This window comes from Diaphorina citri, unplaced genomic scaffold (assembly GCF_000475195.1).
Source record: "Diaphorina citri unplaced genomic scaffold, Diaci psyllid genome assembly version 1.1 scaffold233, whole genome shotgun sequence".
NCBI classification, from domain to species: Eukaryota; Metazoa; Arthropoda; class Insecta; order Hemiptera; family Psyllidae; genus Diaphorina; species Diaphorina citri.
The window spans coordinates 25,207-43,520 of record NW_007377670.1 but is presented as its reverse complement, the minus strand read 5'-3'; the positions used below and the strand labels follow the sequence as shown (position 1 = coordinate 43,520).

Here is an 18,314-nt window from a genome sequence, read left to right as displayed (position 1 = left end):
TGCCTCCACTGAGTTACTTAATCTAGATACTGTTGCATAATTTTATTTATACGTTCTTAGACACACTTCTTCTAATAAGGCGTATGATGGGTTTAATGATCTAAGAAGGTTAAAGATTTTGTAGATAGTGAGGACTTAACAATTACAAAATACAATAGATATTATCTACAATCTACATAGAGGTTACTTTGCCTCCACTGAGTTACTTCATCTAGACACTTCTATGTTGCCAAATTGTTCAGAGACAATTTTTCTCTCTCCTCTATGCAACGAGAGAATTTTTTTGCATGAAAAACGAAGCTACTTTTGAAACTCCTACAAATATTGTTGCTTGAAATACAAATATACATTATGTACCTCTACATCAGTATATGAATGTTCACAATTTTATTGATACGTCAGAGGCACTATTGATTCTTGTGGTGAACAAACCACAATTTTGACACTAAACACTTATTCAAATTTGGTATGAGTCAAAATTTCCATCAGGTGTTATGTGCGTACATTAATGTTGTTTGTTACCTACCGATTTTAGCAGTAGGTATAGGTACCTAATCTACCTAGGCTAATGAACTAATGGCGTATGTATCTGGTTTAATTTTCAAAACAGAACTATTTATAGTTTTATTTGTTATTGAAATCGGTGTTTATTACCAACAAGTAATAAAATTATTTACGAAGTGTAAAGAAAAAATAAATAAATTACCCTCCATCGATATTTCATGCAAGTACCAAAGTACAACTTAAAGGTGTTAAAGGGAATTTACACATTTCAAAAGACACACTGCTGGAACGAGCGGGAAATAAATTTGACAAAATGCAAGAAACGTGGCAAAAGAGACTGAAGTCTTCTTGCCTGAACCTCTCCATCATGTTGCCATAAGTATTTCTCACGTAGCGGGTAGTGCCTGGTAGTTTTGTGGAACGAGCGCTATTAGAGCGTTAAAAAGATAGCCCGGGTAGCTAAAGGCCATATATCATAGTGTGGAGAAAGAGAGTACCGTTATCACTGATTAGGATTGATAAGGCGAGAGTGTATTAATCTTGAGACCAGGTAAAAGCCTCAGCCTCTCACTTTTTGTATATTGAACTCTCTGATTCTAAAGCAATTTGTTACCAAACATTTCGACATGTTAAACACAACAACATTTTCTATTCGAATATTTTGGTCCTTCCGAACCGGATCAAGAAGTAGAAGTTAGGGTCTGAAAAAGTATTGTATTTGGGACCCGTTCACAATCAATGTCAGTTTGTGTGAAATAAAATACTTCCTATCTAGTATTAGGGTAATAGATAAGAATAAACGGTTGACACTATTTTAATTGAAATATTTATGGATTTCTTTTCAAACGAATTCCGGTGGCAGTTATAAGACGGTCAGTTCAGGCAGAAAACCCCGTCATTGCTTACGCAAGATTGAAATAAAATACTTCCTATCTAGTATTAGGGTAATAGATAAGAAAGAATAAACGTTGACACTATTTTAATTGAAATATTTATGGATTTATTTTCAAACGAATTCCGGTGGCAGTTATAAAACGGTCAGTTCAGGCAGAAAACCCCGTCATTGCTTAAGCAAGATGAAAGAATTGGGCGGAAGGGGGCCATGTCTTCATGTAGAACTAATCTTATTTATGTAGTTTCAGGAGGTGACAAAACAGATCCTTTGACAAAAGAACCCTTTCAGAAGTCATCGGTTACATTTCATCACTTTGTAATTACATAATAATACATAATTTATGTTGAATTACATAATAGACATTACTAGACAACTCAATGTAACGAGTTTTTATAACGTATAAATTAAGGGGGACATTTCGGAAATTGTTTAGGAAGGATAAGTAGAAAGAAACTCCATTAAATGTAGATGTCTACTTGTAAGAAGGACGAGAAAATAGAGATTGAGATCTAGGAAACGTTATAAAAGGGAAGGAGTGGAAGGACAGAAAGATCGAAATGGGTAAAAATGGAAAAGCAAGGAGAAAAAAAGTTGAAAAGTGGAAGAAGCTTATGGATGGTTCTTTTCTGCTTCCTGCTGTCCAATTGTATTTGCCAAACTTTGTCTGGTTGTGACACTACCTATCTTGTGACTCAGGATCATATACGTACATCCAGTGTCTCTCACTTTCAAGCATTATCCAAGTATTTAGCTATGTACGAGTAGTTATCTACTTATTTCAGCTATAATTGGACAGCATTAAGCTTATGGATAGTTCTTTTCTGGTTCCTGCTGGCCAATTGTATTTGCCAAACTTTGTCTGGTTGTGACACTACCTATCTTGTGACTCAGGATCATACATCCAGTGTCTCTCCTCCCTAACCCTATGTTAAACACAACAACATTTTCTATTCGAATATTTTGGTCCTTCGGAACCGGATCAAGAAGTAGAAGTTAGGGTCTGAAAAAGTATTGTATTTGGGACCCGTTCACAATCAATGTCAGTTTGTGTGAAATAAAATACTTCCTATCTAGTATTAGGGTAATAGATAAGAAAGAATAAACGTTGACACTATTTTAATTGAAATATTTATGGATTTCTTTTCAAACGAATTCCGGTGGCAGTTATAAAACGGTCAGTTCAGGCAGAAAACCCCGTCATTGCTTACGCAAGATGAAAGAATTGGGTGGAAGGGGGCCATGTCTTCAAGTAGAACTAATCTTATTTATGTAGTTTCAGGAGGTGACAAAACAGATCCTTTGACAAAAGGACCCTTTCAGAAGTCATCGGTTACATTTCATCACTTTGTACATATTGTAATTTATGTTGAATTACGTAATAGACAACTCAATGTAACGAGTCTTTATAACGTACATATGTGTACGTAAATAAAGGGGGACATTTCGGAAATTGTTTAGGAAGGACAGTGGCGTAGCGTGGTCTAACTCCAAGTGTAGGGCGGACACTAATTTTGGTATATTGAACCCATTACAACTAATAGAATCAGCTCTTTATTAGCCTGATAGATCCTTGGAACAGTAAAACTAGTGCAGGGAGTGGAGTGTAGACTAGCATACGTACATAATTACCTGACCCCTGCAATAGGCTTGTCTCTAAAAAATCGTACGCGTTCCAAGTGATTTTGAATGCATAACAAAGTAGCACTTCGAAATGTTCCAATTAAATAATTAATCAATTGCGAGATCGATGGAAACCAAGTGATTTTGAATGCATAACAAAGTAGCACTTCGAAATGTTCCAATTAAATAATTAATCAATTGCGAGATCGATGGAAATTTTTTTGGAAATTCTAAAATCATATAGGTACCTGCCACTCGAAAGGTAAAAATCAGACAGAACATAGAAAGAGATGAAGATAGTGGAATAAAAGTCAGTCTAGATGTATTACCTTTTATTATCTGGAGAGGAAACTGCCTGACACATGGTACGTTTTTCGTCCTTGGGGAGACGTAAGTAGTCTTGGTTCCCCAAAAGGAAAAGATCTTTTGATATAATCATGACCTTATCCCAGGCCAAAGCAGGAGCTGAAAATACGTAATTTTTTCAAACGAAAAAATAAATAAGCACTGACACAAAATATTTTAGACGGAAAGTTCGAATTTCTTTTTAAATAACGAAAAAAAATTTAGCTATTTTTTGCAATAAGCACTGACACAAAATATTTTAGACGGAAAGTTCGAATTTCTTTTTAAATAACGAAAAAAAATTTAGCTATTTTTTGCAAAAAAATTAATCTTCGGTTTCGATTTCATTGAACACGTTTTTTATGGAAACTTCTCCTGTTTTCACCACGTAAAAATAAATTGTCGAAAGGAAGAAAATAATGTGAACTTGGAACAGCGCGATAGAAGCTTGTCACAACTATGACTATGATATGGCAGAGTCCAACTCCGCGGTCTGGCGAGATATTTCACTGTAGCGCTCCTAACGGAATAAGCGTCAATATACTGGAAGCAACAGTCTAATCAGCTGTTCTCGGTATCCGTTACAAAGTTTTAAACTTTGCCGCGCCGCGCGCTGGGTTGGAAAGACATCTTATATTATAAGAACAATAAGAGAATAAGAATAGACTGAATAGGGAGAAAAGTCCAGGGGAAAAAAACTTTGCCGCGCCGCGCGCTGGGTTGGAAAGACATAAGAGAATAAGAATAGACTGAATAGAGAGAAAAGTCCAGGGGAAAGAGGAGAGACACTGGATGTACGTATATGATCCTGAGTCACAAGATAGGTAGTGTCACAACCAGACAAAGTTTGGCAAATACAATTGGACAGCAGGAAGCAGAAAAGAACCATCCATAAGCATAAAGAGTAGGTGCTTAAATTTAATTAAAATTAAAATCGCCGTCATTGGCATTCCTGACCAGAGAAAAGTCCAGGGGAAAGAGGAGAGACACTGGATGTACGTATATGATCCTGAGTCACAAGATAGGTAGTGTCACAACCAGACAAAGTTTGGCAAATACAATTGGACAGCAGGAAGCAGAAAAGAACCAGAAAAGCTGTCCAATTAAGCTGAAATAAGTAGATAACTACTCGTACATAGCTAAATACTTGGATAATGCTTGAAAGTCTTGAAACTAAAAACTTAAAATCTTGTCAAAAAAAGAAGAGAGAGTGAGAAAAATAGAGAGAGAGAGAGAGTTCTGTTGGAGATACACAATTATACATAGAGTCATAATGACAGGACATAAAGTCATACACGAGTTATTTGGTGGCCTAGAAATCGCCTGAGATGTCTCTCCACCCACAGCTCAATCATTGTTTCACCAAGATTTCACCTCTTCTGTGCTGAGATTTCATCTTGGAGCTGACCTAGATATTGGCTGCAGGCTGCACCTAAGCACCTCTACACGAGATATATCAGATCATTAGGCTTACAATAAAGTACCATACACCATACTCATAGGATATCTACGGTTCAAATAAATCATTACTCTCACATTGGAACTAGAACGAATATACTTGAAGCTGATGTTGTAAAGGTAATTTTGTTGACCCCATGACAATAAATGAAGATGGGAGTTGTAATTGAAGGTATCGAATATACTTGAAGCTGATGTTGTAAAGGTAATGTTGTTGACCCCATGACAATAAATGAAGATGGGAGTTGTAATTGAAGGTATGTACGAGTATGCCTCGATCATTTCTTTTTTGAGGCAAGTCCTGAGGTCCCGAGGGCGTTTAGCCACCTTTCTGTTTCGTAGAAAGTACCAGTTCTTCAATTGTTCTCACGAGTTTGAGCACCGAATTTCCTGGAATACCCAACAGCAACATAAAACTTGAAACTTGCCTATATGTAATATGATCAACCACCCTTGTGAAAACATGGTAGCTACTGTTCCCAATGTCCCACTATTCCCAGTCCTTCATTTTTGCTGACTGGCTTCAAGATCAATTCAAATGGTGAGGCTTGATACAGCTAGGTTATTATTTCAACGTCCGCTGTCGGGCGATAAAGCCTCAACCAAAGTAAGATTTTATTTCCAAATACAAACGTAGAGATTACAGCTAGGTTATTATTTCAACGTCCGCTGTCGGGCGATAAAGCCTCAACCAAAGTAAGATTTTATTTCCAAATACAAACGTAGAGACCTTATCAAAATGTCTGTCGCCGATAGCAATGCATCAAAAGTAACTAAGACTGAAGACAGCTTCTTGTATCCATCTTGGTATTGCAAGGCACCCTTCTCCATTGCTGATGACAGGTATAATTTCCTCGATGATCTCATAGCTTATGAATCATGTAGTTCTGGCAATGAAGATGACATTTCGTCTTGTGAATTCCATATCCCTGGCTCTCCTGCTGCAATAGAATCCGAATCAGAATCTTCCGAATCCTCAGTGAATTTTGATGAGTTTATTATATCCGAAGAAGCAATTCCTATTGAAAAAGAAGAAAAAACAGTAGCATTTGCTGATACAGGAGAAGGCGAAGAAACCAAAGAACAAAAGGAAGAAGAAATTGACGAGAATGAAATAATTTTTAGAGATGGCATTGATAAACGTATACAGAGAAAAATATTTGCCAACTATGAAAAAGAAGACTTGGTGGAAATTGAAACATATAGGAGACCATGCAAATATAATCAGTTTGATGCCCTGCTAAAACTCAAAGATCCTGAGGACTATAAAGAATATGTCGTGATAAAAGACATCTATCAGCATTTTAAGAAACTGCGGGGCCAGGGAAAGAGCAAGAAAAACAAACATGCGAAACAGAAAAAATCTAAAAAGAGAAAGAGTCCTCAGCGGAAGCACAAACAACATGAAGCTGGGGATGTGAAGAAACCAAGTGATCAGGGAGATCAGAAACAAAAGCAACGTGTTAAAAGAAGTAAAAAGCGAGTAAAACCTCACAAAGGCCAACATAAGGCAGACAGTAAAGGTTTAGTGAGTATCGATTATGTCTTGGATTTGGATACGTTCAGAAGTATTTACAAATTACCAACTGATTTTACCTGGAGCTAGTTACATATTTTCAATAGAGATTATTTTTATTGGCTAAGTGGGTATGACAACCAATAAATTGCTGTCCATGATTGGCAATTTTTTTCTGGTTCAGGAATGCAAAAAAAAAAGTAATCTAATCCCAAATGTATGGGTTCAAATCCCAGCTAAATTATTTAGCTTAGCTAGTTATCCTGAGATTTCCTAGCGCTCTTTCAAGAACAGATTTGATAGTTTTGCATCAACAAGTTCTCTAATTTGATCAATAATGGACAATCGGTAGGACAGCATATTCATATAATGAAAACTGAACCCTCAGAAGAAGAACAGAAGAACTTGGCTGACGTGAACTTTTTGATTCAAGTTGATTATAAAAGTTAAAATGAGATTTCACTTGAAACTCTGTTACCTAATGAAAACTGAACCCTCAGAAGAAGAACAGAAGAACTTGGCTGACGTGAACTTTTTGATTCAAGTTGATTATAAAAGTTAAAATGAAATTTCACTTGAAACTCTGTTACTCTGTTCAAGGATATTAAGTTATTATTGAGTTATTGAAGTAGCTATTTATTGAAAAATATACATAATTATTATTTATTATTACCTCCCTCTTCATTGGTGTGCTGACTGTGCTGCATTTTCCAGCAATGTAAGGGACAGTGATTAGACCGTCCTTGAATGTTACTCCGACTCTGACCAAATACTCCTACATTTCCCGCTCTCTAACAAACTAACCGAGCCGACAAGTCTGTGATAAGTCTGAGCTCCTGACAGCTATCTAGAGTATTCTAGAGACTGCTGACGAATATGGGACAACCGGAACCCCTGCACAATCCCTATACAGCTTACCTTGTCAATTGAGAAGCCTCGGTGTCTCAATGAAACTTGTTACTCAAATTAGGTCATAGCAGTACACAATGCTCTCATTATTGTGCTACAGCTCTCCTTGTGGTCTTTTTAATTGTGCTGATGGGAAATTCTACTAAATGTGGAACTGAATGGCGGAGACCTAGAGCCACGTGCTGGTGTGATCCTTATTGTATTCGGCTGTTGACTTCTGTCTCTCTCCCTCTCATTCTCTTTCCCTCTCTCTCTCCCTTCACTGTTCTCCTTAACAATAAGTTTCAGTCTAATTTTGCTCTCTTCTCTTGCTTCTTTTTTGACAAACTTGTAATATGTGCAAGTCCTTGTAAACCTGTCAACCCATGGGAGTGGAAAAAATTGTACCTCTCAGTACCTATTTCTATCTTGACTTTTTATGCCGCTTGCCGGTGTAACGAGAACTCCTACACTCATTATAACTTATAACATTTATAACAAAGGTTGTTGCGATTCAAATAACAAGACAATGAGAACATTCCATACGGGATCATTGAACCCAAAGTTTTCTATTGAAAAGTTCTTCCCAGTTCCTATAGGGTATGGCGTCTATGTGATAATAACTTCTCACCCAAGTGTCTCAAAGTCCGAAAGTTAAGAGCATAGCCTATATTATAATTTCTTACTTTCGCTATAGAAAGTGCCTCGCTTGGAGTATAATGGTTTAGATACAGCGCCAGGCGAGAGAGAAGTTTCTGTACAATGCATGATTCTGCGTATCGAGGTCAAAAAAAGGGAGATTAAAATAATGTTAATGTTCAGCCAAGCATTAAAACATGTTTATGTCATCTCAGATCTCAGCAGTGGTTCACTGGACCCTGGTTCATGACTTGTGAACCCGCGGTCTGTGATGTGCCAGTCCGATAGGAACCTTCCTGCCTTATATCGTTCATCTTGGAGGAGGACGTATTTAAGGTTTGAATTTTCACTTTCCCGGTTTCCGCAAATATGGGAAAAACCGCGAAACAAAAAGAAATGTTCACATACTTACCGAATCTTTTGCCCATGTTAGGCTAGTACCTACTGTGGAACTTTACCGAGTAGATATGGCTGATCCACAAAAGTTGTAAAAGGGGAACAAACTTCTTTTTACTTTTTGCAATGAAAATTCTTCTGATCAGATTCTTTCGATTTTGCACCTGTTCTTTCTAATGTAATCTGCTCGTAGATCAAGAGGGCCAATATTTTTATCAAGAATTTTTTAATAATTTCTATCCTATCCCAAAAAAAAGTTAATTTATTAATTTTATCCTCGCGTCATTTCTTGTTTTACACATGCTTAGGAGTAAGCGATGGAGAGAGTGTACATACGATTAACTAAAAGTTGCTCAAAATGATAACGAATGACCTTGAAAGTGACCTCGATCAAGATTTCAGCAAAAAAAAACTACCAACTGTGCGTAGAAAAGTTTTCGTCTTTTTTGTGTGTGTAGAATTAAACCTGTATTCAGGTCACAAATCTTTCAGATACCTTTTACTACTCTGATCGGGATTTCCAGTGAGTTGGTTGAGCTATTGAAGCATTCAACTTATATCTACCTACATAGTTACTATGTACTTACTAGCAGCATTTGACAATGCCACCCGTTTAAATATTTATTTATTTATTTATTTATTTTATTTAATATACCTTATTTATACTGTCGGCTAAGACTAAAAAGTCCCATTATGCCAACAGTTTAAACAGGCCTCATTTATTTACATCAAACATAAGTACATACATAGGTTTAACATTGAAAAGGATGGAGAAAATAAAATTATAAATAGAATAAAGATATTAATGTTAATAGCCACCAAAGAGGATGCCACTAAAGATAGAGGATGCCACTAAATACCCGTTGTGAACGACGTTGCTTCTACAATTGGATGAGACGAGAGGTCTGGAACCTTATTCCTCGAAAGTGCCCACATCTGATGCGAGATGGTCAACTTCACAACAACTGAAGTGAGGCATTGAAGCAGCAATTGATGTGCAAACTTTGGAGGGAAAAGTTCTTTGTGGTATGGGGCTCACCAACTTTCTGACATCTTACTCTCCGAGTCACTTCGGAAAGTGACGGATACACAATTATGTACATATCTGTGAAAAACAACCAAAATCCCTTCCCTTTCGTAATCTCTCAGAATGGTTTAAATGCTTTTATTCAAATAATTTCTAGCATATAGTCATTTTGATAAAGAAAAAAACTTTTTACATATCCTAATGGATACTAGAACTACCGTAAAGGCATACAAATTGGGACCGTATTATAACTTGAGATGAGATAAAGGTTTCTTTAGAGAGCTCTTAAAGACCTCTTTACATTGTTTGTCAGAGCTCTTTCAAAAAGCCTCTATCTTGGGGCTCAAGTGGTAATAGCGGCTCTTCTTGTATGATTTTACGGTACTCAGAAGTCCCTGGTAGTATGCCAAGAATTTCAATTAGTTCTTCGATTGTCTTTGTAATGTTTCCCAACTTCCTGATAAAATGCCCAATAGCCATACCGCTCTCCGAGTCACTTCGGAAAGTGACGGATACACAATTATGTACATATCTGTGAAAAACAACCAAAATCCCTTCCAAAACAACCAAAACCCGTCCGCTATCTAAACATTGGACTTTCAGGAATAGAAGGAAAAAACCACTGGTTTGAAACTGTTTGAGCTTTGGTAGTGAGAGGTCCTTTGGATCTACACACACAGAGGCTTAAAATAGGTTATCGTTTCCCTTGAGGGAAAATTATGGGGAGTTGATGGTAAAGCTCAATATTACCTAATAGGTCTTAGTGGACCCCGAACAGCCATCAACGTAAGAATCGTCCTTGGACAGTCATCTTATAAATGTTTTCTAGATCTTAGGACTAACTGTAAACAGGACAAAGGTGGGTAATCCACCAAAGACGTTTTGTCGAGAGTTTTATGTATGGCGCCTATATCTCATCATCATTAGGAGGAAAAAAGTTGAAAGTAGTGACGGTCATCAAACTGGCCTCACACTCTGAAGATCCAAAATTGAATTCCTGGTCCTGGTACAGGTAGACGAGGAAAAAAATAAATTCAGCTGTGGAAGTAGGCACTGATCTGGTCCTATCTTTAAGGATCAAAATCAGAACGAAGCTGTTTTCGAACCATGGAGTAGCTGTGTTTCAAGTTTCAAATACCTAAATATTTGCTTCGAGAAAGGTATTAAAACTTGGACCCATCTTCCAACCTCTTTTGTTGTCAGTGTAGCCATCAGTACCTAGCACTAATGTATTTGTCTGTGTAAGAAGTATGTACCTACCTACACATAAAAGAAAAATCCAATAGATATGGGAAAGTTGATGAAAATGGAAGTATTATCCCGAAAATGATCTAAAGGTACCTCATGTTTTATTAAATGTTCTAAACATCTATGTTTAGTGATGGGTCCAAAGATGAGTACTTTTAGACGGAGTCAGTCTAACTTTGACTGTCAAAAGTGTGTTAAGAATGGGAAGATATGGAAAGGTACCAAAGAGATGACCTACTAAAAGATCCAATGAATGGAATTGGTACTTGGCAAAGGTTGGTTGGTAAATTGGTGTTATTTACAAGGGTTGATAACTTGGTGTTATTTACACCCTGTAAGTTACTAGAATAGATACCGACTACCGAGAAACGTAAAGTCAAGTTCATTAGAAATGTTCTAAACATCTATGTTTAGTGATGGGTCCAAAGATGAGTACTTTTAGACGGAGTCAGTCTAACTTTGACTGTCAAAAGTGTGCTAAGAATGGGAAGATATGGAAAGGTACCAAAGAGATACCTACTAAAAGATCCAATGAATGGAATTGGTACTCGGCAAAGGTTGGTTGGTAAATTGGTGTTATTTACACCCTGTAAGTTACTAGAATAGATACCGACTACCGAGAAACGTAAAGTCAAGTTCATTATTAGAAATGGGATTAAATTTACCTACTTCTACTTACCTATAACGTACCTATGTCACAAACTGAAGAAAAAATGGGAAAATAATAGACTGCTTCATGGTGGTCCTATGAAATAGGTCTTCGAAGATTTTTATAAACCGTCCAAGGAAAAACCATTCAGAGATAGGATAATTTACGGACTATTCTTTTCAACTTGGTGTTTTCCTTTCCTACATGACATTGGGGTAAAAGACCCAACTTCAATTCTTGACTTTGAGACTTCCTTAGTACTAATCTCCTAATCCCAACTGATAACATTGTCTTTACTGATAACGAGAAAGAGAAAGAGAGAAGAGAGGAGAGGAGAGGTAGGTAATATTTTATCACATTCCCTCCTTTTTCAACAATAACTTACCACATGTCCCTCCATCTTTATTTCTTTCTAATCTACTCTCTTTTAACCATAAAATTAATATTGATAAATTTGGGCATTTAGTTGTATGCGTAAACAAAACAACACCTACGAATAATCCAATCAGTGGATCCAATGTCAATAGTGGAGATGCCTAAACTACAAATATTAGTGGAGATGTGGAACCTTATTCCTCGAAAGTGCCCACATCTGATGCGAGATGGTCAACTTCACAACAACTGAAGTGAGGCATTGAAGCAGCAATTGATATGCAAACTTTGGAGGGAAAAGTTCTTTGTGGTATGGGGCTCACCAACTTTCTGACATCTTACTCTCCGAGTCACTTGGGAAAGTGACGGATACACAATTATGTACATATCTGTGAAAAACAACCAAAATCCGTCCGCTATCTAAACATTGGACTTTCAGGAATAGAAGGAGAAAACCACTGGTTTGAAACTGTTTGAGCTTTGGTAGTGAGAGGTCCTCAAGTTTTGTCGAGAGTTTTATGTATGGCGCCTATATCTCATCATCATTAGGAGGAAAAAAGTTGAAAGTAGTGACGGTCATCAAACTGGCTTCACACTCTGAAGATCCAAAATTGAATTCCTGGTCCTGGTACAAGTAGACGAGGAAAAAAATAAATTCAGCTTTGGAAGTAGGCACTGATCTGGTCCTATCTTTAAGGATCAAAATCAGAACTAAGCTGTTTTCGAACCATGGAGTAGCTGTGTTTCAAGTTTCAAATAAATATTTGCTTCGAGAAAGGTATTAAAACTTGGACCTATCTTCCACCCTCTTTTGTTGTCAGTGTAGCCATTAGTAGCCTAGCACTAATGTATTTGTCTGTGTAGGGAAAAAAGTTGAAAGTAGTGACGGTCATCAAACTGGCTTCACACTCTGAAGATCCAAAATTGAATTCCTGGTCCTGGTACAAGTAGAACAGGAAAAAAATAAATTCAGCTGTGGAAGTAGGCACTGATCTGGTCCTATCTTTAAGGATCAAAATCAGAACTAAGCTGTTTTCGAACCATGGAGTAGCTGTGTTTTAAGTTTCAAATAAATATTTGCTTCGAGAAAGGTATTAAAACTTGGACCCATCTTCCAACCTCTTTTGTTGTCAGTGTAGCTATTAGTACCTAGCACTAATGTATTTGTCTGTGTAAGAAGTATGTACCTACCTACCTACACATAAAAGAAAAATCCAATAGATATGGGAAAGTTGATAAAAATGGAAGTATTATCCCGAAAATGATCTAAAGGTACCGAAAAATCCAATAGATATGGGAAAGTTGATGAAAATGGAAGTATTATCCCGAAAATGATCTAAAGGTACCTCATGTTTTATTTATTTACCTATTTATTTACGGGACTAACTCTTTTTACAAAAATGACAATAGAAAAAAAAATACACTAAAACTAAACAAACACAAACAATAATCAAATACAGTACAAAAAAAATTAATAAAATGAAATATAAAAGGAAAGTAAAAAGTAATAAATTTAATTAAAATTAAAATCGCCGTCATTGGCATTCCTGACCATTCTATCCAGAGGTGAATTCAGACTGATTCCATGGAATTCGGGTTAAAGTTTGATTGCCACAAAATATTATTAGGTACCTATTATTATTCTAATCAATGTGCATTCGAGGATTAGCTCCAAAAAGCCAAGATTGTTATGAGTAGGATTCAAAATATTCTAATAATAGCAAGTAGGTATGTCTGTATAATGAAGCATAACATTCTGTCAAGATTCCTGACCATTCTATTAAGAGGTGAATTCAGACTGATTCCATGGAATTCGGGTTAAAGTTTGATTGCCACAAAATATTATTAGGTATCTATTATTATTCTAATCAATGTGCATTCGAGGATTAGCTCCAAAAAGCCAAGACTGTTATGAGTAGGATTCAAAATATATTCTAATAATAGCAAGTAGGTATGTCTGTATAATGAAGCATAACATTCTGTCATGGATTTTAAATCATTACATGAAAGTAAAATCGAAAAATCAAATCAAGAATAATAATAAACTGAATATTAAACAAATTACGTAGGTACATAGGTACTGATTTTCTTCAATCACGATCGAATAAACTACGGGCTAAAAAATTCGCGGAGGGACGGGCCCAGCTTGTTAAAATTTGAACTGTGCTGGCTAAAATTTCATTTAGTTTTTTAATCACTAGTTGTCAAAACGTCTTCAGGTCACATACCCACCCTACTTCTAAGATAAATCTACCAACGACTTTGTTGCATTTCTCTCTCTCTCTCTCTCCCCCTCTCTCTCTCTTAATATTTGATCATGAATCATGATATTTTTTTGTTGGTAAAAATTACCAACTGATTTTACCTGGAGCTAGTTACATATTTTCAATAGAGATTATTTTTATTGGCTAAGTGGGTATGACAACCAATAAATTACTGTCCATGATTGGCAATTTTTTTCTGGTTCAGGAATGCAAAAAAAAGTAATCTAATCCCAAATGTATGGGTTCAAATCCCAGCTAAATTATTTAGGTTAGCTAGTTATCCTGAGATTTCCTAGCGCTCTTTCAAGAACAGATTTGATAGTTTTGCATCAACAAGTTCTCTAACTTGATCAATAATGGACAATCAGTAGGACAGCATATTCAAGATCAAAAAAATTACCAACTGATTTTACCTGGAGCTAGTTACATATTTTCAATAGAGATTATTTTTATTGGCTAAGTGGGTATGACAACCAATAAATTACTGTCCATGATTGGCAATTTTTTTCTGGTTCAGGAATGCAAAAAAAAGTAATCTAATCCCAAATGTATGGGTTCAAATCCCAGCTAAATTATTTAGGTTAGCTAGTTATCCTGAGATTTTCTAGCGCTCTTTCAAGAACAGATTTGATAGTTTTGCATCAACAAGTTCTCTAACTTGATCAATAATGGACAATCAGTAGGACAGCATATTCAAGATCAAAACATCAAATTTAGTCATCAAGAGGCAATCGATGGTAGCATTGCAAGATCAGCAAGAACAATCTATGCTGAAGAAACCAAGTGATCAGGGAGATCAGAAACAAAAGCAACGTGTTAAAAGAAGTAAAAAGCGAGTAAAACCTCACAAAGGCCAACACAAGGCAGACAGTAAAGGTTTAGTGAGTATCGATTATGTCTTGGATTTGGATACGTTCAGAAGTATTTACAGAAGAACAATGTGCATAGACACTTGGGACGTCTGGGTAGAGTCCTACAGAGGTGCGACCAATATTTAGCTCAATGGACCTAAGCTTTCCACCCAACGAAATCACGAGACACAGGGGCCTTGAGTTTTTCAAAAACTTCAATTCTTGACTTTGAGACTTCCTTAGTACTAATCTCCTAATCCCAACTGATAACATTGTCTTTACTGATAACGAGAAAGAGAGAGAGAGAGAAGAGAGGAGAAGAGAGGTAGGTAATATTTTATCACATTCCCTCCTTTTTCAACAATAACTTACCACGTGTCCCTCCATCTTTATTTCTTTCTAATCAACTCTCTTTTAACTATAAAATTAATATTGATAAATTTGAGCATTTCGAAGAGAGGTAGGTAATATTTTATCACATTCCCTCCTTTTTCAACAATAACTTACCACGTGTCCCTCCATCTTTATTTCTTTCTAATCTACTCTCTTTTAACCATAAAATTAATATTGATAAATTTGAGCATTTAGTTGTATGCGTAAACAAAAGAACACCTAGGTATGAATAATCCAATCAGTGGATCCAATGTCAATAGTGGAGATGCTGTATGCGTAAACAAAAGAACACCTAGGTACGAATAATCCAATCAGTGGATCCAATGTCAATAGTGGAGATGCCTAAACTACAAATATTAGTGGAGATGTCTAAACTATGAAATCAGACATTATGTACATCAATGCATCCAAACCATTAAAATATAACTATGAAATAGTGGAGACGCCAAAACTACAAATAGTGGATGTGTCTAAACTACAAAATCAGAAAATATGTACGCACATCAATTCATCAAAACTATTCAATAGTGGAGATGTCAAAATTACAAACATGTAGAGTACATAGGTAGGTATGTTCCTTCGAAGGACCGCTCAGGTTAGAAGCTTTTCCGATGTTTGATTCACTTGGGTTAAGCATAATCAAGTGTGGTGAGAATCTGGAAGGGTTATTTCAAAGAGGAAGATCTCAAAAAAAAAAATAAAAAAAAATCTACTTTATCGTACAATCTGCACCCTTGTAGAAAAAAACCAAAAAAAAAAAAAAAAAAAAAAAAAAAAAAATCTACTTTATCGTACAATCTGCACCCTTGTGAAGCTCCATTTTGACAGTGTAGTACCTAGGACCTGCTGTAGGGAATACTGTCGTGGTAATTAAGGATCAAGTTTGACAGCACCCTGTATACAGAATTTAGCGTTATCGAAGGTACTGATTATGTAACTCAAAAAGTGAGGCAAAATAAACAAACAAGAAATTTGAGAATCTCAAGTAATATTTTTTTGTTTACATAAAATTGTAGTTCTGAGCTTGTTTTTTCTTCGAAGAGATAGTGGATGGAGAAAGGACAAGACACTTCACAATTTTCTTCCGATTTCCATTCGACTATTTGGTGGATGTGCTAGATTTACGAGTATCTAATAACTAAAGCACGTTTAGAATATTAATTGTGACAATTAACAACAGATTATTCATCTGCATAAGGAATAAAGACTGTATTCTGCCTACACCAGTAGATTTTTAGATTTTTCCTTTCATATTTCTTCTCTTATCTTCACAAATTACAATAGAAATTTCAATTCAACTGTCTAACAAACCACAAGTTTTGATTTATGTACCAAGAAGCCATCAACCTACAGAATTCAGACGTGAAAATTTCCACTGACTTTTGATCCACACTGTAAAGGATTTGAGCGTTATCAGGTGAATGAACTGGGAATAGTTTTACACCGTCTGATTTGATAAGAGTGATGGAAATAATTCACACTGCCCACCGTCTACAGGGTGTTTCAACTGAGACTGATTCATGGAAATAATTCACACTGCCCACCGTTTACAGGGTGTTTCAACTGAGACTGATTCATGGTGGTCCTATGAAATAGGTCTTCGAAGATTTTTATAAACCGTCCAAGGAAAAACCATTCAGAGATAGGATAATTTACGGACTATTCTTTTCAACTTGGTGTTTTCCTTTCCTACATGACATTGGGGTAAAAGACCCGAAGAATATTTATGGTAAATCGAAAAGATACGTTCTGAAATGTTCTAAACATCTATGTTTAGTGATGGGTCCAAAGATAAGTACTTTTAGACGGAGTCAGTCTAACTTTGACTGTCAAAAGTGTGCTAAGGATGGGAAGATATGGAAAGGTACCAAAATGAATGGAATTGGTACTTGGCAAAGGTTGATTGGTAAAGTGGTGTTATTTACAAGGGTTGGTAACTTGGTGTTATTTACACCCTGTAAGTTGCTAGAATAGATACCGACTACCGAGAAACGTAAAGTCAAGTTCATTAGTAGAAATGGGATTAAATTTACCTATTTCTACTTACCTATAACGTACCTATGTCACAAACTGAAGAAAAAATGGGAAAATAATAATAAAGCGGTTTGTTCAATTCAATGTTGAAATGCAATTTCCAACCGAATTTGCCATGGAGTTTTTGGAATTAAATCTTTTGACTGTTCCTTAAAATAGTACCTTCCTTCCTACATCTTATTGGTACATCTGACTACAGAGTTTAGGAAACGTTAAAGAGTTTTTCAAAATCATTGATGTTGATTTACCAGAATTACTCCATTGATACAAATTTAATAGGTTGGATTCGGTTTCGAAATTTGCTAGGTGTTCTACGAGCTACGGGAATGCCCAAAGGAATGATTTTTCCATCTTTGACCACAACATAAGATGAAATTTAAAACAAACAAATTCTCAATCAAATTGGGCATTTCTTTATCACCACTTCATTGTAATTATTAGAAAATAATCAATATGATTATATTCTGTAGTACAGCATTGATAAATTATTATTGATAGGGTCTATCAATGTGATATAGATGAAATTTAAAACAAACAAATTCTCAATCAAATTGGGCATTTCTTTATCACCACTTCATTGTAATTATTAGAAAATAATCAATATTATTATATTCTGTAGTGCAGCATTGATAAATTATTATTGATAGGGTCTATCAATGTGATATAACATGATAACAAACTATGGTACACATTTGTAATAGCAACAGCATAGGTATACTACTTTCGTAATCAAATTTCGTGTGTGTGAGGATATGAAATAATAAAGTAAAGATCTTAAGCCCAAGAGTTGGGTGCGTATATTTCGTATGATTTTAATAACACATGAGTTGACTTATCCCATTTATTGCTTGTAAATGATAAGTTTGCCCCACATTAGGTACTTCAAACTATTGTAATTGCATATATCAGTTGTAACCATTTCAAATTCACAAATACACAAGTTGAAAGTTGCAAGCATATACTGCCCACCAGCTCAAACCCTTGACTTAAGGAATACATGCAAAAAAATGTTTCGAGACATCTTGACAGGCTACAGGACCACCCCAACCCTGAGACTGTCCATCTTCTTAGGGTTGAAGACCTAACCAGACGGTTAAAGCGTGTAAAACCGTATGAACTGATCGATTAGGTACCCATAGCTGGTAACCACCTGCCAGACGAATCTACTTGTATCCATGTACAATAGTTAGTTTTATATCCCTTTAGTAATTTAAG

The 18,314-nt window shown here is 35.9% G+C and overlaps 2 protein-coding genes across 2 annotated transcripts in view; one reads left to right on the top strand and one right to left on the bottom strand.

The window, feature by feature from the left end:
• Window positions 1-3,592, bottom strand: part of LOC103506396 (ABC transporter G family member 9) — a 96,145-nt gene extending 92,553 nt beyond the window's left edge. Inside the window, exon 1 of the mRNA XM_008470778.3 lies at window positions 3,349-3,592. Coding sequence (XP_008469000.2) covers window positions 3,349-3,458 — 110 coding nt within the window. The 5' untranslated portion in view covers window positions 3,459-3,592. The remainder of the gene's footprint in view (window positions 1-3,348) is intronic.
• Window positions 3,593-5,478: 1,886 nt separating this feature from the next.
• Window positions 5,479-14,819, top strand: LOC113466238 (nucleolar protein 58-like). Its single transcript, XM_026821459.1, has 2 exons — window positions 5,479-6,249; window positions 14,602-14,819. The coding sequence occupies exons 1-2, from the start codon at window positions 5,562-5,564 to the stop codon at window positions 14,817-14,819; spliced, it is 906 nt and encodes a 301-aa protein (XP_026677260.1). The 5' UTR covers window positions 5,479-5,561.
• Window positions 14,820-18,314: the final 3,495 nt, after the last annotated feature.

Bases quoted from the DNA above. Each gene is read 5' to 3' on its own strand.
- LOC113466238 (XM_026821459.1), top strand. From the start codon at position 5,562: ATGTCTGTCGCCGATAGCAATGCATCAAAAGTAACTAAGACTGAAGAC. The intron at 6,250-14,601 runs CAAGTGATCAGG...TGCTGAAGAAAC, and splicing joins AGCTGGGGATGTGAAGAAAC to CAAGTGATCAGGGAGATCAG.